This window comes from Oncorhynchus mykiss, chromosome 3 (genome assembly GCF_013265735.2).
Source record: "Oncorhynchus mykiss isolate Arlee chromosome 3, USDA_OmykA_1.1, whole genome shotgun sequence".
In the NCBI taxonomy this organism is placed as follows: domain Eukaryota; kingdom Metazoa; phylum Chordata; class Actinopteri; order Salmoniformes; family Salmonidae; genus Oncorhynchus; species Oncorhynchus mykiss.
This window is the reverse complement of record NC_048567.1, coordinates 12,984,388-13,004,876: the sequence shown is the minus strand read 5'-3', so window position 1 is coordinate 13,004,876 and position 20,489 is coordinate 12,984,388. Positions and strand designations below refer to the sequence as shown.

The 20,489-nt window shown below is 45.6% G+C and overlaps 1 protein-coding gene across 2 annotated transcripts in view; it reads right to left on the bottom strand.

Moving 5' to 3' along the window:
• Positions 1-19,641, bottom strand: part of LOC110509979 (multiple epidermal growth factor-like domains protein 8) — a 36,797-nt gene extending 17,156 nt beyond the window's left edge. The window contains exons 1-29 of one of the 2 annotated variants that reach the window (XM_021591237.2): positions 19,080-19,641; positions 17,716-17,967; positions 17,358-17,521; positions 16,882-17,091; positions 16,332-16,512; positions 15,816-15,904; positions 14,638-14,851; positions 11,718-11,901; positions 11,292-11,437; positions 10,997-11,107; positions 10,733-10,896; positions 10,192-10,293; positions 9,900-10,047; positions 9,092-9,255; positions 7,855-8,058; positions 7,523-7,726; positions 7,126-7,371; positions 6,893-7,011; positions 6,642-6,773; positions 6,265-6,462; positions 5,789-6,028; positions 5,449-5,633; positions 3,046-3,259; positions 2,508-2,751; positions 2,258-2,390; positions 1,879-2,129; positions 1,601-1,711; positions 388-506; positions 1-189 (exon numbers count right to left, since the gene is read on the bottom strand). The exon at positions 1-189 is cut by the window's left edge and continues 49 nt beyond it. In XM_021591237.2, the coding sequence (XP_021446912.2) occupies positions 1-189; positions 388-506; positions 1,601-1,711; positions 1,879-2,129; positions 2,258-2,390; positions 2,508-2,751; positions 3,046-3,259; positions 5,449-5,633; positions 5,789-6,028; positions 6,265-6,462; positions 6,642-6,773; positions 6,893-7,011; positions 7,126-7,371; positions 7,523-7,726; positions 7,855-8,058; positions 9,092-9,255; positions 9,900-10,047; positions 10,192-10,293; positions 10,733-10,896; positions 10,997-11,107; positions 11,292-11,437; positions 11,718-11,901; positions 14,638-14,851; positions 15,816-15,904; positions 16,332-16,512; positions 16,882-17,091; positions 17,358-17,521; positions 17,716-17,890 (4,841 nt within the window). In that variant the 5' untranslated portion in view covers positions 17,891-17,967; positions 19,080-19,641. The remainder of the gene's footprint in view (positions 190-387; positions 507-1,600; positions 1,712-1,878; positions 2,130-2,257; positions 2,391-2,507; positions 2,752-3,045; positions 3,260-5,448; positions 5,634-5,788; positions 6,029-6,264; positions 6,463-6,641; positions 6,774-6,892; positions 7,012-7,125; positions 7,372-7,522; positions 7,727-7,854; positions 8,059-9,091; positions 9,256-9,899; positions 10,048-10,191; positions 10,294-10,732; positions 10,897-10,996; positions 11,108-11,291; positions 11,438-11,717; positions 11,902-14,637; positions 14,852-15,815; positions 15,905-16,331; positions 16,513-16,881; positions 17,092-17,357; positions 17,522-17,715; positions 17,968-19,079) is intronic. The other variant, XM_021591243.2, reaches the window with a different exon arrangement.
• Positions 19,642-20,489: the final 848 nt, after the last annotated feature.

Genomic DNA, 20,489 nt, shown 5'->3' with positions numbered 1-20,489 from the left:
ATGGCGACGCCCTTCTGCGTGACACCGCCCACCACCAGCATGAGGTTGTGAGTGGCTCCCTGGGCGTCAGAGAGAGGCTCATGACTGGCCAGGAGGGCAGAGGCGTGATGGTAGCGGGGGCTGGGGGTGGAGCCTTCCTCCACTGAACTGGTCAGCATCTGAGTCCAGCGCCGCTCCAACACAGAGTACCTGAACCCACCAATCAACACAGAGAAATGACATGAACCCACCAATCAACACAGAGAGGGAAGAAAGACAGAGAAACTAACTGATATGAGTTACTGGTCATTTCAAACAATTACAAAAAAAAAAAAATGCTGTTTCATAAAAGGCATCTTTAAATGAACGCTAATAAAAACACAGCCATTAAAAAGTCATCCCCCCCACCTGTAGACGTTTCCCAGGATGCCCTCTGAGAGAGAGAGGCCTCCATACATCCAGAGGTTCCCCTGGGGCCCAGACACTAGAGAATGGCCCATCCGGTGGAGAAACCTGTGGGCCTGGTTCTGTGGAGGGAGGGGGAAGTTTAACCTCTTGAGTGTAGGGGGCAGTATTTTGATGTTTGGATGAAAAACATACCCTATTTCTCAGGCCCAGAATCTAGGATATGCAAATAATTGTCAGATTAGGATAGAAAACACTCTAAAGTTTCCAAAACTGTCAAAATATTGTCTGTGAGTATAACAGAACTGATATTGCAGGCGAAAACCTGAGGAAATTCCACCCAGGAAGTGCTGTTTTTCCTGAAACCTCTCTGATCCATTGCATGCCTTCCCTCCATTTAAATGGATATCAGCCAGATTCATTTTCCTATGGCTTACACATGGTGTGAACAGTCTTTAGACATAGTTTCAGGCTTTTATTCAGAAAAATGAGCGAACAAGATCACTTCGCGTCATTGGATGGCTGGGTGCCAGCAGAGTTTTGCATGCGTGAGCAGCTTGGAGCAGACATTTTCTCTCTCACTCTTATAGAAAAAGCTACAGTCCGGTTGAAATATGATCGATTATTTATTGTAAAAACAACCTGAGGATTGATTATAAAAAACGTTTGACATGTTTCTACAAACTTTACGGATACTATTTGGAATTTTCGTCTGCCCCGTCGTGACCGCTCGAGCCTGTGGATTTCTGAACATAACACGCCAACCAAATGGAGGTATTTCGGATTTTAAAATAATCTTTATGGAACAAAAATAAAAAATGTTGTGTAACTGGAAGTCTCGTGAGTGCAAACACCCGAAGATCAAAGGTAAGCGATTCATTTTATTGCTTTTCTGACTTTCGTGACCAATCTACTTTGGTGCTAGCTGTTTGTAATGTTTTGTCTGCTGAGAGAGATGTCCTTGGATAGCTTTCGCCGAAAAGCTTTTTTGAAATCTGACACGCCAGGTGGATTAACAACAAGCTAAGCTGTGTTTTGCTATATTGCACTTGTGATTTCATGAAAATGAAATATTTTCAGTAATTTAATTTGACGCCATGCAATTCAGAGGATGTTGACGAAAATGATCCCGCTAACAGGATGGGTACGCCAAGAAGTTAACACTGTGACACTCTGTGGTGGGAGTGTTTTTATATATGTGTGTCCTGGTTCTTACCGCTGTGAGCTGTGTGTCCAGCAGGGTTTCCCAAACTAGGCTGCTGGAGTCCAGAGGGGTGGAGCAGTCAGAGCTGCCCCAACCGTCTGCACATACACACACTCCCAGAGACTAAAACGTACACATAGAGAGAGAGAGGGTTAACATTAGAGACACACAAGAGACCGCAATATATAGGAACAGGATAAACAAAGAGGAAAACATCAAAACACCAACAAAACAACAATGAGCATTCAAACTGTCTTGCAGTAACAGTGCTAGTGTTCAGTCCCTCTCACCAAGTTACAGGAGCCTCGGCCCTCTGCTAGCCCACAGCCCTCGGGACAGAGGGGCCTGTCGCAGTACGGTCCCCCATACCCCTGAGTACACTGGCACAGCCCCTCGCTGCACTGCGCCCCTCCCTGGCATACGGGTGACCCATCCTCCCCCGCCTCAGAAACCTGGCGACAACGCCGCACCCAGAAGGAGGCGTTGAAACCCTGAGGGCGGTCGGACGAGACGTTGGCCTCAAAGTACACAGAAATCACACCTGGGAGAGAAAAACAGAGGGATCAGAGAGGGAATCTTTCAATACTACTCATGATATTTACAGTCAGAAAATAAGTAGGAGAAAAACTTTATTTTAAAACTTTTTAAAAAATGACTAGAAGTTTTAACCTGAAGTGGCCTCCACTGTAATTGGCTGAGTCCGGGTCGTCCCACAGAACGCGCCAATCAGGTTGTGGTCCGAGTGCACCACCCCGTTGCTCAAGAAACGAGGCAGGCCATCAAACACGTAAACGTAGGAGCTCTGTGTGTGAGAGACAGAAAATACATCTCAGGCCATGGGAATGCTGGTAGCTCTGTTCACTACAGCACAATAAACATCAGTCTGTGTTGTAGGAGTTAGTGTGTAGTTAGTACTCACAGTGCATTGTGTGTAGGAGTCTGGGTGCAGGGTGAGAGCCACAGGAGGGCACAGCTCGCCCGGCTCACAGGGGACCAAGTGCTCAGAGACAGACAGGACCCACAGACAGTGGGAGAGTCCCCCCTTCCCCCCGACGCCCCCTCGCCACCCCAGGGAGGACGAGATGGGGAGTTCAGAGAGGGGTGACTGGTGGGACAGGATCACAGAGCGCCCCTGACACTGACGGAAACAGGTGCCATTATTCCTGAGGAAGAGAGAGTTGTATAAGCATGTATATACGTGTATATGCATTAAGTGCATGTATATGCATGTATATGCATTAAGTGAGAGCAATTCAAACATTCAAATGTATAGTGAAGCAGGTTCTTAATTACAGAGCACATAGCAACTAGTTGCTGATGCACAGTACACATACTGTTCTATAAAACAGATCAGTTACAGAATGCCTATTATTTTCCCCTTGTAATGCTGCAAAACAAATTTCCTCACTGGGGATAATACATCCATCCATCCAGAGTCCATTGTCTATCCCACTCACCTGGGGTCTCCGTAATATCCAGGCAAGCAGGATTCACAGTGTGGTCCCTGGGTGTGGTGTGTGCAGTAGCATTGGCCTGTCTGATTGTGGCAGTAGCCCAGGAGGGGGCCTCCATGGCCGTTACACTGGCAGGGCACACAGCCCCCGCCCCCGGCCAGCGCAGAACCAAAACTCCCTGGTCGACAGTGCTCACACTGGAGACCCATTGTCCAATCTGAGGAGAAGGGAGAACGGAGAGCACATTAACTAATTAGAGAAAGTTATAACTTTTGAAATTAATAAACTACAGTCGTGGCCAAAAGTTTTGAGAATGTGAAAATTTAAATGTGTCAAAGTATGCTCCCTCAGTTTGTATGATGGCAATTTGCATATACCTCAGAATGTTATGAAGAGTGATCAGAGGAATTGCAATTAACTGCAAAGTCCCTCTTTGCCATGCAAATGAACTGAATCCCCCCCCAAAAAAATTCCAGTGCATTTCAGCCCTGCCACAAAAGGACCAGCTGACATCATGTCAGTGATTCTCTCGTTAACACAGGTGTGAGTGTTGATGAGGACAAGGCTGGAGATCACTCTGTCATGCTGATTGAGTTCGAATAACAGACTGGAAGCTTCAAAAGGAGGGTGGTGCTTGGAATCATTGTTCTTCCTCTGCCAATCATGGTTACCTGCAAGGAAACACGTGCAGTCATCATTGCTTTGCACAAAAAGGACTTCACAGGCAAGGATATTGCTGCCAGTAAGATTGCACCTAAATCAACCATTTATCAGATCATCAAGAACTTCAAGGAGAGCGGTTCAATTGTTGTGACGAAGGCTTCAGGGCGCCCAAGAAAGTCCAGCAAGCGCCAGGACCTTCTCCTAAAGTTGATTCAGCTAGGCACCACCAGTACAGAGCTTGCTCAGGAACGGCAGCAGGCAGAAGACTTTTGGAGCCACTTCTCTTCAGGAAAAACATCAGGGACAGACTGATATTCTGCAAAGGTATAGGGATTGGACTGCTGAGGGCTGGGGTGAAGTCATTTTCTCTGATGAATCCACTTTCTTATCGTTTGGGGCATCCGGAAAAAAAGCTTGTCCGGAGAAGACAAGGTGAGCGCTACCAACAGTCCTGTGTCATGCCAACAGTAAAGCATCCTGAGACAATTCATGTGTGGGGTTGCTTCTCAGCCAAGGGAGTGGGCTCACTTCCAATTTTGCCTAAGAACACAGCCATGAATAAAGAATGGTAACAAAACATCCTCCGAGAGCAACTTCTCCCAACCATCCAGGAACATTATGGCGACGAACAATGCCTTTTCCAGCACGATGGAGCACCTTGCCATAAGGTAAAAGTGATAACTAAGTGGCTCGGGGAACAAAACATTTATATTTTGGGTCCATGGCCAGGAAACTCCCCAGACCTTAATCCCATTGAGAACTTGTGGTCAATCCTCAAGGGGTGGAAGGACAAACAAAAACCCACAAATTCTGACAAACTCCAAGCACTGATTATGCAAGAATGGGCTGCCATCAGTCAGGATGAGGCCCAGAAGTTAATTGACAGGACGCCAGGGTGGATTGCAGGGATCTTGAAAAAGAAGGGTCAACACTGCAAATATTGAGTCTTTGCATCAACTTCATGTAATTGTCAATAAAAGCCTTTGATACTTATGAAATGCTTGTAATTATACTTCAGTATTTCATAGTAACATCTGATCAAAATATCTAAAGACACTGAAGCAGCAAACTTTGTGGAAATTAATATTTGTGTCATTCTCTTATGAATTTGATGTATAATGACTAAATGATGTATACATTTAAAGTAATGATAGGACTATGTCTTACAGAATTCTACCCTGTCTCTGTATAATGATGAAGAATGTTTGTCCATAAGAAAAGAGGGACTGTTAGCAGGCAAGGAACTGTGGCAGACAACTTGTGACCACTGTGAAACTAATAACAGGGAAGGAAGTCTCCCCACCTAGGGAGGGGAGAAACCTTGGACTTGCAGTAGATTGTGTAACATGATTCCAAGCAGGATGTGATAAGCGATGTATGCGTAGGAGAAGACTTGTAAACTATATTGTCATTGTCTGAGAGGAGGGACATTTATGACGAAATGGGAGATATATAAACCAATGTACATGATGATTGGTAGAGCTCTCGTAAATAAACGTTGCTGACTATTGTAGACTGGCCTCTGTCTGTTTCATTTCAACAAGAATCTTACAAATTCTTGGTAGCAGACCGAGTAGTTTAATTGAAGTTCAGTTTATGAATATTGAGAACATAATTCTCTTAACATTCTCAAAACGTTTGGCCACGACTGTATATTTTGTTTTTCTGGTCATCTTGGGGTGTTGCTGTAATTTTTCCTTTTTTGGAAGGCTTAGAATGGGCTGATATTTATGTCTGTCTCACCCTGGCAGTGGTCACAGATGCCTGGGGCAGTGATACAGGTGCTGTGGAAGTTACAGCCACAGTCCACGTCACACTCCACCCCGCTCAGCACCAGTGTGGCTGGGTCAGATGTCCAGCCCAGGGAACACTCACACTCGAACCGCGGGCTGCCGCTGCACTGGCCCTCACGACACTCATTATAACAACTGGAGCAGAAAGAGAGAGGTCGGCTTTAGGAGAATAGAGTTATTCAGAGAACGAGACATAAAAGCTAGTGGAAGGGAAAAGGGCTTGTCATGATAGGGAGGATGAGAGGGAGAGAAAAAGAAAGAGCGGCAGGGAGTGAGAGAGAGAGGCTCACGTCTGGTTGCAGTGCAGGGTGCCGTCCCCGGTGTAGCCCCTCTCACAGTGGCACTCAAAGGAGGTGGGGGTGTTGACACAGGTGGCGAAGGGGTGGCAGCTGTGGAGGCCCAGCCTGCATTCCTCCACATCAGGACAGCTGGGGTAGGACCAGACTGGGTCCCTCTCCCCCTCCTCCATGTGCTCCAGCTCCATCTCCATCTCCATGGGCCGCGGGGGGGCCAAGGTCTGGGGCTCAGGACTAGAGGGGGAGGAGGAATAACAAGGTTCAGCATTACATCCTAATGCAGAGGTGGTCTGGTATTGACATGGTAACTTCACAGGCAGGTCCAGTGTACGTAGGCATTAGTTACACTGGACCTGCTCAGATAATGATTTTTTCCATCACCACAGCCCGTTTTGTGGGCTTGTCCTCAGTTGAAGTCAAACCTGGGTAAGTAAGCATTTTGAAGTGTGGTAGTTTGCTGGTCATCATACCTGGTAGCCCGTACTTCATCCACAGCCACACTGCAGTTATACACAGAGGGGTCGTCCATCCCTCCCCAGTCTCCTCGTAGACACCTGCCGATGGTGGGGTTGTTGTAGTCTCCACACCAGCCGCACTGAAACGTCTGCAGACAGTCTGTACAGGTGACCAGAGCTGAGCATTGCTTACACTGGGGCACTGAGTGAACACTGGAGTGGGGGAGAGAGGGATGGAGGGAGGATTGGGGGAAGGAGGGAGAGGGAGAGAGAAAAGGTTATTGAACGTTGTTGGTACATAATAGATTCTAAATAGGAAAGAGAAATAAGATTAAACCTCCATTTTAAACTGCTGACTACAGGAGTTCAGCTCATTGGTTCTAATGGTTTACCTGTCATACCAGTCCCTGCACTCTCCGTAGGGATACTTGGTGAGGTAGGCAGCGAAGTAGAAGCAGGCCTGGGCCGACTCACACCACGCACACTGACTGGAGTTAGACAGACACTCTCCACACGTCCTCCTCCTGTTTACAGAGGTGGGGAAGGGGGAGAGAGAGAGAGAGAGGTGGAGAGAGTTACATAACCTAGAAGTAATTGCCCCAAGCAACATTATATTACGATGAGCCTGACAGTGGGTACTCACTGGTTGCAGACTTTAGGGCACCCCCCTGGGTCGCGAATGGATCCATCCAGTTTCCCCCGTCGGCTGCATTGGTAGTCACCCTTCTTGCTGGAGTTGATCTGCCACTCACAGTAGTGGTCCTGTCGGCCAAAGATCATAAAAGTCAAAGGTCTATAAGATCTATAAGGGGAGTATAAAAAATATAAAATGTTTTATGAAGCTAATGGCAGTGAGGTGTTCTGTATGTTAAATACCTGAGTGCAGGCGGAGCAGTCCCTGTACTCCTCACAGAGGGTGCATTGTGGCGGGTTCAGTAGCAGGTGGCGTTCCCCTCCCCCCTGGTCCTCCGGGCAGGGCTCCAGGTCAGGCAGTGCACGGAACAGACAGCGGCCCAGAGATGGGCACCAGCCACAGGACTGGTCTGACAGACATGCCAAGCAAGACTGGTACCCCGAGCAAGAGCCAGAACGGTACGGCTCCAAGAACAGGAAGGAAATCTCCTACAGAGAGAAAGGAGATCAACAAAAAAAAGAGATCGAGAGACAGTGGGAGAAACAAACATCTTCAATATTGATGTTAAGGATATTGAGCCTCAGTATTACTGTGAAAACCTTTTGTTTATAAAATGTGTAATTGTCAGCTGGTACTCACACTTCCGCCGGGCAGAGCGGTTCTGTTCCAGGTCAGGGCCATCTCACTGGTCTGTCCAGAGCCTGAGTTGTTGAGGTATCCCTCGGCCTGGACCAGGTAGCGGTTCCCCCGGGTCAGGTTGGGAAACAGACGACCCATGTCAGGACGGGACAGCAGCTTCGTCTCCTTCTCCTGGTGAGCTGCCCAGCGACCTACCACCTCCTTCTGAGTGGAGGAGGAAGAGGGAGTGAGAGAGTTCAGTAAAACAAATTACAGGCTGGATCTACTCGTATCTCTCAAAAAATGTGTAATGTAAGCGCCCACCTCCCGCTCCCTCACTCTCTCCCTCTCACCAGTTGCAGGGAGTTGGGTCCAGCAGCCATGCGGGCCTCAAAGTGTAGCCTCTGTATCCGGGCCCACATGGAAACTGTCTCAGTGGGAGGGGGTGCAGGTGGAGGGGCACCCCACAGAGGGTGGATGAAGCCCCGGAACTGCAGGGTGACGTCCATCTCTGTGGTGGGGCTGAGGATGATGGAGGTGCTGCGCAGGATGGACACCTGAAGGCGTGGATGTTCAAGAGGGATTGGATGGAGGTGTTACAACAGACAGCAAGGTACAACATGTTAGAAGTCAGCAGCATTACATTCAGTCAGATAAGAGTTTGGGAAGCAGGGTGGGAGGAGGGTAAGTATTTAGAGGAGCTTTAGAGGAGGCTTTAGAGCTTTAGAGACACAGTATAGCTAGAAGTAGAGGTAAGGTGGTACAGTGTCCTTGCAAAAGAAAGTGGGGGTACGCCATACCGGTAAAACACGGGCCTATCATAATAATTCAAACAAAATGTCAAGAAAACTGTAGGCTACTACTCCATTATTTTTCATTACCGCATGTCAGAGGCATGAAACATTTGCGAATGGACTTGAAAATAAATGGGTGGTATTAGCCTACACTCCAAAATGTGATGTGGTTCGACAAGAACACTGACATTTTGACAAGCCAGAGTTAAGTGGCCGACACCAGGACGCGAGGACAGCAGTGGACGCATAAATGATTGCCTAATGATAATCGCCAAATGTCATTACACTTTTTGGTGTTCTGTGTAAAAGATGTCGCTTTCCATTCACCACTGCTTGGAGGCTGGAACTATGTTGAGAGTGGATGAATGTGCCTGGATAACCTAGTAAAAGGAGCCCTTTGAAGTGATGGTTTGACAAATCAGATGAAAACATCCTGACTGGTTGTGTTTGTGAGGGAATTGAACCCACGAGACACACAGGACCATAATACTTGGCGGTAGGGTTGTCACGAGTAGTACCAGTATACTGATACTCAGAGGTATTGTGGCATGACACAAAACATGGAGTGGAGTAAATGTTCTGAGGAAACAGTCCTAATGTTGGAAACCAGCAGTCTGATGTCACCCAGAATTCAGTTTATTTTCCAAGCTATAACATACAATCTACATACAGTAGGTTTTTTAAAAGACCAAAGAGTTATGTCTGCTTTGTGTTTTCCTTTTTGCCATGGAAAATCAGTTATAGTAGTATTGCGATGTTGGCAACGTGACAACCTTACTTGGCGTGGCCTCTGTACCTTGTCAGGCTGGGAGTCATTGCGGGGGTGCTGGAAGGTGAGCAGGTGCAGTCCCGGGACATAGTTGTCAGTGCGACAGGAAAGGAGTGAGGTGAGGAAACGGGTACGCTCCCCCCACCAGCCGTACGCCCCTGAGATCTGGTCCACACGGCAAGCACTTTGATCTGCAATACCGAGAGGGAGAGCTCATTAAACAACACACACAGTACCAGACCTTAATCTTACAATACTTTTCATTTTTATTTAACTAGGCAAGTCAGTTAAGAACAAATTCTTATTTACAATGACGGCCTACCAGAAGGCAAATTGCCTCCTGCGGGGACAGGGGGCTAGGATTAAAAATAAATAACAAATATAGGACAAAACACACACAACAAGAGACACCACAACACTACATAAAGAGAGACCTAAAATGACAACATGGCAGCAACACATAAAAACACAGCATGGTAGCAACACAACATGACAACATGGCAGCAGCACAAAACATGGTACAAACATTATTGGGCAAGAAGGTAGAGACAGCAATACATCACACGAAGCAGCCACAACTGTAAGTAAGAACGTCCATGATTGATTCTTTGAATGACGAGATGGAGATTAGCGCAGCGAACTGAAAAGAGGAGATGTGTGTGCTTTGGGGACCTTTAACAGAATGTGACTGGCAGATGGGTGTTGTATGTGGAGGATGAGGGCTGCAGTAGATATCTAGTGGGGAGCCCCAATTCATGGTCTCTCGTGTCTTTTTTCACAAATGCATTTTAGCTTTTGATATTTGTATTTCCCCTCCTCCCTCTGTGCATCTCACCTGACACAGGTAGGCAGGACTCGTTCTGGACACACCAGCCGAAGTCACCGGGGGCACGGGGCAGGGAACCTGGAGCCCCACTGAACACCAGGCAGGACTGGCAGTCAGACAGAAAGCGGGCCAGGCCCAGGCACCCTGTGCTGCCACACTGGAGAGAGACAGTTGAACATTGTTTTTATCCATGGTCAAGTTAGATTCTTAGAAGGTGACTGGGGAGGACAGATGGATGAGGTTTGGGTTGAAGATCGAGAAAAAGGGATGGAAAAAGCAGGGTGTTGGATACGTGTGTTACCGGGTTGGTGGGTTGGTACTCCCGACAGCGGCCCTCACACCAGCTGCATTCTGGGTTCTTCAGACACATGCTCTCGTCTGGTGCCTCGGCACACACAGCGTCCTGACACACACAGAAACGGACATTCAAACAAAGATACACACACCACAGCAGAGTTCTCCAACCATGTTCCTGGAGAGCTACTGTCCTGTAGGTTTTCGCTCCAACCCTAATACTAATAATTTGCTGGTTGATAAGATGAATCAGGTTAGTTACAACTGGAGTTGGTGTGAAAACCTACAGGAGGGTATCTCTCCAGGAACAGGGTTGGAGAGCCCTGCACCACACTATACTGTGAACTACCACAAAATTGTGCACAAGAAATACAATGTTAACAAGTCCTGCGTTCAATCCCCAAAAAACATTATCACTGAAAAACATTATGCTTCAGGAGATGAGAGAATTGCAGTTTCAACCATCCTCCTCTCCCCCATTCCCTATGCCCCTGTCCACCATGCAATAATATTCCTTAATAAACTCTCCATCCCTCCCCCTTCCTTACTTCTTGACTCACCCGGTCTCCTGGGTCGCTGCTCACGAACAGTGGAACTTTGTACGCCACCAGGTCTCCACGGGCAATACCACTGTAACCCCCGGCAACCAGCAGCACCCTGCCCTCCATCACAGCAGCTACATGGGAGTACCGCCCTCTCACAGCCTCTCCTCCTGTACGAAAAGAGAGAGAGATGATTCAACATAAAGCAACATGAATATGTCTGTGTATGAGCGAGTGAGAATGTGTGTGTGTGTGTGTGTAGGGACTCACTGTGTTGGAGGCTCGACCCAGCTGACACCCACTGGTGACACCCCAGGTGGTAGAAGAAGATTTCCTCATCATAACACTTCTCCTCCTGGTAGTGGATGTGCACATTTCCCCCTGAGAGAGAGTGAGCAAGTGAGTGAGTGAGTGAGTAAGAAAGAGAATAGGGAGAATAAGAGCAATATTAGAGGGAAAAGGGGCTGGACAGCAAACAATTGTATGAATCCATTCAAGAGGTCTCCATCCCTATCCTATATTCTCTGTGATCACCATCTCCATCTCTACCATACTTCCCCCTCACCATAGACCACCATGTAGTTTCCGATGACGGTGGCTGAGTGGAAGGCTCTCTCCCTGGGGCCTGTGGCTGGGAAACGGGAACGGAAAGAGGTCCAGAACCTCCGGTCCACGTGGAATACATCTGTGGAGTTCACACGTACACTGAACCTGAGGGGGAGAGAGAGGCAGGAAGGAGGCAGATTATTTGATACAATAGAAACAGTCCAACGTTAACACAGACACCTGCTGAGACACAAATAGATACCAACACTATTGGGAATCCCACGGACACTGACACTTGGAGAAGCCAAGAACCTAGCGAGAACCTGTTCTTGCATTACCAAATAGCATCAAACACACACGACACAGTGTACCCTCAGTGTGTACTTCAACTTTGATAATAAACACACATCACCATCAGCCCCACAATCCCCTCCTCCAACTGTACCTGGCAGTGGTAGGCCTGTGGCCCCCGTAGACCAGCAGGGCCCGGGACGGGGGGTGGAACACCATGGAGTGGCCTGCTGTCGCAGGGGGCTTCCCCCCAGTGGGCTGCACCGCTTCCCACACCCCAGACCCCCGCAGACCAAACCGATATAGAGATGACGAGAACATATCCTCTTCCGTACGACCTGCAGGGGGGAGAGGAGGAGAGAAAGATTACAAGAGCACGTATTCAGAGCGGATAGGCACAATCTTAGGATAGAGTGAAGTATTGAGACAGTGACACATTTGTTTTTGTTTGGGTGCAGTACTCCAGCACTTTGGATTTCAAATGATACAATGGGCTACGAGGTTAAACTACAGACTGCCAGCTTTAATGAGGGTATTTTAATCCATATTGGGTGAACTGTTTAGATAGAACAGCACTTTTTGTACATAATTCCATTATGTGTGTATTAAAGACGTCAAAAGTTTAGTATATGGTCCAATATTCCTAGTACACATTGATTAGATCGAGTTGTGGCTTTATAAACTTGTTGGATGCATTTGCTGTTTGTTTCGGTTGTGTTTCAGATTGTGCGTCCAAATTAAATTAATGGTAAATAATGTAGTGTCATTTTGGAGTTAACTTGATTGTAAATAAGAATATAATGTTTCTTAAAACTTCTGCATGAACGTGGATGCTACCATGATTACTCATAGTCCTGAATGAATCGCAAATAATGTGGTGTTTTATTTAGATCCCCATTAGCTGTTGCAAAAGCAGGATCTACTCTTCCGGGCGTCAACACAAAACACGACATACAGTGCGGAAAGTATTCAGACCCCCCTATTCTAAAGCGGATTAAATAGTTTTTGCCCCCTCATCAATCTACACACAATACCCCATAATGAAAAAGCCAAAACAGGTTTTTACAAAGGTTTGCAAATGTATAAAAAAAAAAAAATCTGAAATATTACATTTACATAAGTATTCAGACCCTTTCCTCAGTACTTTGTTGAAACACCTTTCGCAGCGATTACAGCCTTGAGTCTTCTTGGGTATGACGCTACAAGCTTGCCACACCTGTATTTGGGGAGTTTCTCCCATTCTTCTCTGCAGATCCTCTCACGCTCTGTCAGGTTGAATGGGGAGCGTCACTGCACAGCTATTTTCAGGTCTGTCCAGAGATTTTTGATTGGGTTCAAGTCCAGGCTCTGGCTGGGCCACTCAAGGACATTCAGAGACTTGTTCCGAAGCCACTCCTGTGTTATCTTGGCTGCGTGCTTAGGGTCGTTGTCCTGCTGGAAGGTGAACCTTTGCCCCAGTCTGAGGTCCTGAGCGCTCTGGAGCAGGTTTTCATCAAGGATCTCTTTGTACTTTGCTCTGTTCATCTTTCCCTCAATCCTGACTATTCTCCCAGTCACTGCCACTGAAAAACATCCCCACAGAATGATGCTGCCACCACCATGCTTCACCATTGGGATGGTGCCAGGTTTCTTCCAGACGTGACACTTGGCATTCAGGCCAGAGAATCTTGTTTCTCATGGTCTGAGAGTCTTTAGGTGCCTAGGCAAACTCCAAGCGGGCTGTCATGTGCCTTTTACTGAGGAATGTATTTTCTCCACAGAGGAACTCGGGAGCTCTGTCAGAGTGACCATTGGGTCACTTCCCTGACCAAGGCACTTCTCCCCCGATTGCTCAGGTTGGCCAGCTCTAGGAAGAGTCTTGGTGATGCCCAACTTCTTCCATTTAAGAATGATGGAGGCCACTGTGTTCTTGGGTATCTTCAATGCTGTTTACATTTTTTGGTACCCTTCCCCAGATCTGTGCCTCGGCACAATCCTGTCTTGGAGCTCTACGGACAATTCCTTCGACCTCATGGCTTGGTTTTTAATCTGACATGGACTGTCAAATGTGGGACCTTATATAGACAGAAAATACATGTTTTTTAGTTTAACTAGGCAAGACATTTTAAAACAAACGCTTATTTACAATGACGGCCTATACGAGCCAAACCTGGACAACGCTGGGCCAATTGTGCGCCGCCCTATGGGACTCCCAAATACGGCCGGTTGTGTTTCAGCCTGGATTCGAACCATGGTGTGTGTAGTGACGCCTCTAGTACTGAGATGCAGTGCCTTAGACCGCCGCGCCACTCGGGAGCCCGAATCATGTCCAATCAATTGAATGTACCACAGGTGGTCTCCAATAAAGTTGTAGAAACATCTCAAGGATGATCAATGAAAACAGGATGCAGCTGAGCTCAATTTAGAGTCTAATAGCAAAAGGTCTGAATACTTATGTCAAGCAGGTATTTCTGTTTTTAATATATTAGCAAAAAATTCTCAAAACCTGTTTTCACTTTGTCATTACGGGGTGTGTAGATTGATGAGGAACATTATTTATTTAATCAATTTTACAATAAGGCTGTAACATAACAAAATGTGGAAAAAGTCAAGGGGTCTGAATACTTTCCGAATGCACTGTATATTATCTCTCTGATTACAATGAAGAGCAAGACGTGGCACTCTGTTCTGGGCCAGCTGCAGTTTAACTAGGTCTTTCTTTGCAGCACTTGACTGGACAATAATCAAGAGAAGACAAAACTAGAGCCTGCACGACTTGCTTTTTGGAATCTGAAATCTAACAGTACAGCGTAAAAGAGAAAGTTAGACGCAAATATCATACCCCCAAGACATGCTAACATCTTACCATTACAATAACAGGGGAGGTTAGCATTTACTCTAACTTTCTCACTTATCATTATTCACGATTAATTCAGGATTTTCCGTAATCATGGTAGCATCCACATTAACGGAGAAGTGTTTAGAAACATATTCTGCAAGAAGTTTTGCATATACACACACCTGTAAGGTAATATTTGCAGGAAAACTATTCTACAAATTCAGTTAACGACATTGTATTTCAATAAGTTATTTACCTCCAAATATGTAGAGATAGTTGTCCACTACAGCTGCTGCATGGTTGGCCACCCTCGGTGCCCCGGGCGAATGGGATTGGCCGAGCTGCTGCCAGTCATCCTGGATTGGGCGGTACATCCAGACGTCACTGGCTAAAGCGCCGGTCGCGAGCTCTCCTCCGAAGATAACCATGTTCCCCTTCCACTCTACTGCTGTGTGGGAGTGACGAGCCGCCTGACAGAGGGAGGGGGGAAAGAAAGGAGGGAGAGAGGAAGAGGGGGGTGATGAGAAGTGAGATGGCAGTTGGGATAGGGTGGGCAGGAGGAAGGGAAGGATGAGCGGAAGTGGGAACAAGAAAAAAGAGAAAGGGGAGGGGGTGAAAGTGAAGCAGTAAGATAGGGAGTGTTGTAGAAATGGGTTAACAGGAGAGGGAGGGAAAGAGAGATTTTTAGGAGCATTGGTTTAGTCCAATGAGTCCCACTGCATCGACGATGCATTTTGAACTAACCCCTTTTAGTCTGTGTGATTAATGGGGGCGAAGCTAGAGTGGTATTTGTGAGACAAGGTGTAACCCGAAGGGGCCTGGGGCCGGGTCTTTTATACAAAAACCCCTGTAGAGTCCGAATGGTTTGGGCTACAAATTATTAAAAGGTGAGAGTCACATGAACAAGCACATGTAACATGTTTTGCTCTATTAAGCTCACAAGCTACAAGAGAGTTGTTAAAACAGAAGGGGTTATTCAACATAGAAGATCATAGTGAATCCCAGGACATAGTGTCTATAATACTGTAATAAGTTCACATACTGTAGTTGCTGTCACAAACTCCAAACAGTTGTCACTGACAATTTCTGTACTTACAGCATTCATATAAATTCATTTCAGGTTTTTGCTTTGGCTGCCCTTATTTGTTTATGGACATTTGTCAGTAAAACACATGAAAGTAACTGTTTATGTCAAATTGTTTTGTGTTCTACTTGTAGCCCTGGTTGTCTTGAAAAGAAAATGGTAAAACACTTTATTGTGAGGCTAAATAAGTGCTGGACATGTAGTTTCATGAAAGTCAGATAAATGAAAAGCTGATTTTTGCTGGGATCTTGAATAAAATATCAAAGTATAAGATAAACACAGGAAAGAATAACTAAAGAGAACAGTCTTTGACATATTTTATTAAGATGACATTTCTGGCATGCACTTACTGGGGAGTGTCCATAAGATCTGTTCTCCCATTGGTTCAAGCTGAAGTTGTATTTAACCAGGTCCCCCAAAGCTTGGTTCAAGTCAAACCCTGAAATATCAAACAGCCCCAACCATACAGAACCAGTTTACCAATTACATCATGACATACATTGAAAGCCACAATGATTACTATGCAGAGCCAGTTGTCGAACAGCAATAATGCCAAGGTCTTCTGTGAAGCCATGTGCTCGACTCATCTAAACTGGGATAATGTTAACCAAGCCCACCAATACTCCTGACTGGGTCGATATCGGGTCTAGTTAGACAATGAATCAGCAAATAAAGTGAAAACAAAACAATCCTAACATTCTGACTTGCAACACCCTGCTAACTAACAACCCTAACTAACAACACCTGAATTAGAATGGTATACATTATTGGTATACCATGGGCATGTATAATACTTGTTTTATGTAAAATGGGATCCACCACTATATAAAAAAATAAACAAACAGTTGTTCAGTGTTCCATCTCACCTCCAAACAGGTACATGGCTCCAGTGGAGGACAGGTAGACCCCAGCAGAACCGGTCCGGGGGGGCATGTAGGGGTCGGCCCCACTCACCTGCCACCACTGCCCTGCTCCACTGTCATCACGGAGACCCAGCTGACAGCTCTGGCCCAGGAAGTCTGAGCTGCAGAGACAATGCTCTCCTCTCTGAGAGGAAGAGAAAGGAGAAAGAGAGAGAAGGAGAAAATTTGAGAAAAATCAGCAATCAACGATATTACAACATGTAAAGGAAAGGAGGGTAATTCAACCCTTATTTATGTTGCTGCACTGGTTTCCCCTTATGTGATTGAACTCAAACGTATACCCTGCTTAATAATTAACTTCTTAGGCAGTCTTGTACATAGGTTCCCTCAGCTAGCGGTCTCCAGCATCTCAGTTGGCTGTCCACTTTCAATCCACGACTAACTCATCCAACCTTTGTTTTATTGCACTGTAATAAACCAATAAGTTGTCTGTATGTTGTCTAAAGACTGCCGTTTCCAATGTGGATAATAAAGTCTCCCTTCCCCTTCTTACCTTGTCACAGGTGCCATGCAGGATGCAGGCCTGGGGACATAGAGGGGTGCTGCAGTCGGCTCCTCCCCAGCCTAGATGGCACTGGCACAGGGACGAGGCCGTGTCACAGCGCCCGTGACCTCTGCAGGCCCCAGGGCACACAGAGAACGAGTAGGTGGCATTGAAGCCCAGGAGGTTGTAGTTGGCATCACTGAAGAGGTGGAGCAGCATCTGGAGGGAGGAGAGAAAGGATGTGAAGGGGGCAATGGACAACTGGATTACATTTTTTCCATGATATTGTAATCCATTCAGCCCATCGAGTCAGAAAAGTCAAATTTGTGCTGAAATCAAATTGAGGTCATGGAAACCCGTCAATAAATCCATCCATTTAATGTCGGTATGAAGTTTCCCCACCCAAATCCCCAGCAGTCTGAGGTTGATATCTGACATCTCAGAACATGTCTAGTTCCGCCTTCCATAGATAATGATGCGGTTACCTTGCCAGACTTGGCTTCTATGGGCTGCGGCAGGGTGTTGCCACTCAGACTGGCCAGTAGAGGGTTCTGGTAGGAGTCTCCGTCGTAGACGAACAGGTAATCATACGTGCATTCGGTCTCCATGAAGGTAAAGTTCAGGACGATACGGTAATTGCTGCTGGGGGCTTGGAGAGAATACAGGTAAGAAACATCAGTCTGATATAATTTAGAGTACACTTAATTTGCTCGACACAGGATTTTCCTTGGCATATCTTGAGACCCATGTATTCACATAAAACTGACAATCAACTAAGACAACTAATCTATCAACACACACTGTCCTCACAGCACTCAGTTTTCCTACCACTGTCTCACTCACCTTTGACGAGCCACTCGCAGTTCCCGTTTACAGAGTAGTTCCCTGGCCCGTCTGTGACGTACCCTGGGGGGCCCCTGAGCACCTGTCTGTGGCCCTTACAGTCTCCTGCCCAACACCCAGGGGCTACAGCCACCAGCAGCAACCCCAGCAGGGGGACATGGAGGAGGGAGGCCATCCTCTCCCCCACCTGGAATAGATGGAGGAGGTGAAGAAGATGGGGTTGTCCGATTACCTCGCTCACAAGCCGGGAACCTAGAAATGGTTCAAACAAGCAATGCAACTTCAGTGAGATGGATATGCAAAAAAATATTTTACAAAGAAGTTGCATTTCAATATAGGCAAAACTAGAGCATATTTCATCCTATATGTCACATCAGTGCTGCATTCTGGTTACAGCACCATATTTACAGAGTCAAAAATCTAAAACTCCACAAGATAGGCATTAGGCAATAACTTCCAATCAAACTAAATACATACATATTACAGTAACATTCATAAGTAACCAAACAGGGTAAAAAAATCTGTGCTGGCAGGCAGAGAACATATTATTTCATTTATGTCGATGGCAGAGTGACAACTTAAGGATTGTGCTTTTCATATGAGCTTAGTGTTATTACTGTTCCAATTATTTCTGTCTCTAAGAAAGATAAATTAATGATTCACATTTTGTAAAGTCACAACAGTCAGAGCCATAGGTGATGTAAACTGACAACGTGCCCCCCGCACATTGTAGAAGATTCAGCTTCTGTCAATATGATAGAATCTCATTCATTTGAATTTCAGACATGTACAAATAGTTTCTAGTTACACTTCTCAAAACATTAAGACGTTTTCAATATAGATATTCATAGCTAATCATCATCGCAGTTGTTCTGTCTATGGGTGCTGCTCGGTTTCTGGTTTACTGATTAGCAAACATCTCAATTGAACCACGTTTAGCAAATAATTTTAAAGAAAAATAAACGTATATAACTTATAGCTAAATGCCAGGAAACCGTGAGCGAGTAGTTAGCTAACGTTACTAGTAGCTAGCCAACGTTACTAGTAGCTAGCCAGTATCAAAACAATGCTAACTTTCCGCAGACAAACCATAACTAGCTAGCTAACGTTAACGGTTATTGCTAAGGCTAGCTAACGTAATATCATTAGTTGGCTAACGTAAACAGAATAGCTAAATACAAAAGTTGTATGTTGCTAGTATATAGTTAGTTATAACCAGCTAGCAAGCGAGTATTGAACGTTAACAGCAAATTCCGCTACGCTAACGGTAGCTATCTTGAAAGAGATAACGTTACCTAGTTAAATAAATACCACACTAGCAGAGGACCGTTAGCTTAGCCTTCCCATGCATTCGTAATACTCACCAGATCCCGTGTCTCCGTCCCTATGATATTCTACATTGTCAGTGAGTTATGAGCGACACAACGCAAAACTGATTGTGAGATAGCTAACGTTAGCCAGCAGTGGCTACCAAAGAGGGTCGTCGGACTCCAGCACTGGACTCCAGTCCCCGCCGTCCTGAATCCCAGACCACCCTCCGCAGGGGCTCGCGCTTACTGGATTGCTGCTAGCCAGTTAGCGAGCAAGCTATTTCCAGATGCAAAAGCGCAGCCATCTATCTATTCAATGATGTTTAGCTAAATCATAATACTAATGAAATATATCTGTCGCAGCTTCAGACACATCTTCATAAATTTGCCTTAGCACACTAGCCAGCGTGAAATGTTACTTAATATTTGTTGTTTTTGTACATGGCAGCCTCCCACACAAAATGCTCCTCTTCTTTCTCTAAAGGTTTATGGCAGACTTCCTCTGTACAGGGTATTGAAACAAAAAAATATTCCATTGTATTCACTGCTTCTTATTTTTTAAGGTTTTATTGCAGACCACACCTATTAGTGTATTGCCGCCACCTAGTGTATAGGGTATTGAAACAAAACACATTCCATTGCGGGAAAAGGGGAGTGGGGACCGATATCATGCGAAATACAAAAAAACATCCCAGTCACAGATTTCCTCTCTGTTTGCGCTGTGCAGTTGATAACCAATGCAATAAACGCTACGAAGTCCACCTTATTAAAAAACCTCTACGGGATCATTGTCCCCCCAGCGGGACTGTTGAGCTAACTAGGCTAATGTGATTGGCATGAGGTTGTAAGAAACAAAAACAATTCCCAGGACATAGACATATATGATATGGACAGAACGTTTAAATTCTTCTTAATCTAACTGCACTGTCCAATTTACAGTAGCTATTACAGTGAAATAATGCCATGCTATTGTTTGGGGAGAGTGCACAATTATGAACTTGAAAATGTATTAATAAACCAATTAGGCACATTTGGGCAGTCTTGATACAACATTTTTAACAGATATTCAATGGATCATTGGATCAGTCTAAAACTATGCACATACACTGCTGCCATCTAGTGGCCACAATCTAAATTGTGCCTGGGCTGGAATAATACATTATGGCCTTTCTCTTGCGTTTCAAAGATGATGGTACAAAAAAAACATGTTTTTTTTCTTTGTATTATCTTTTACCAGATCTAATGTGTTATATTCTCCTACATAAATTTCACATTTCCACAAACTTCAAAGTGTTTCCTTTCAAATGTTATCAAGAATATGCATATCCTTACTTCAGGTCCTGAGCTACAGGCAGTTAGATTTGGGTAAGTCATTTTAGGAGAAAATTGGAAAAAAAGGTCGGACCCTTAAGAGATTTTTAACATGCCACATGTCAGGATTGTTGACAAGGAATATTATCTGGT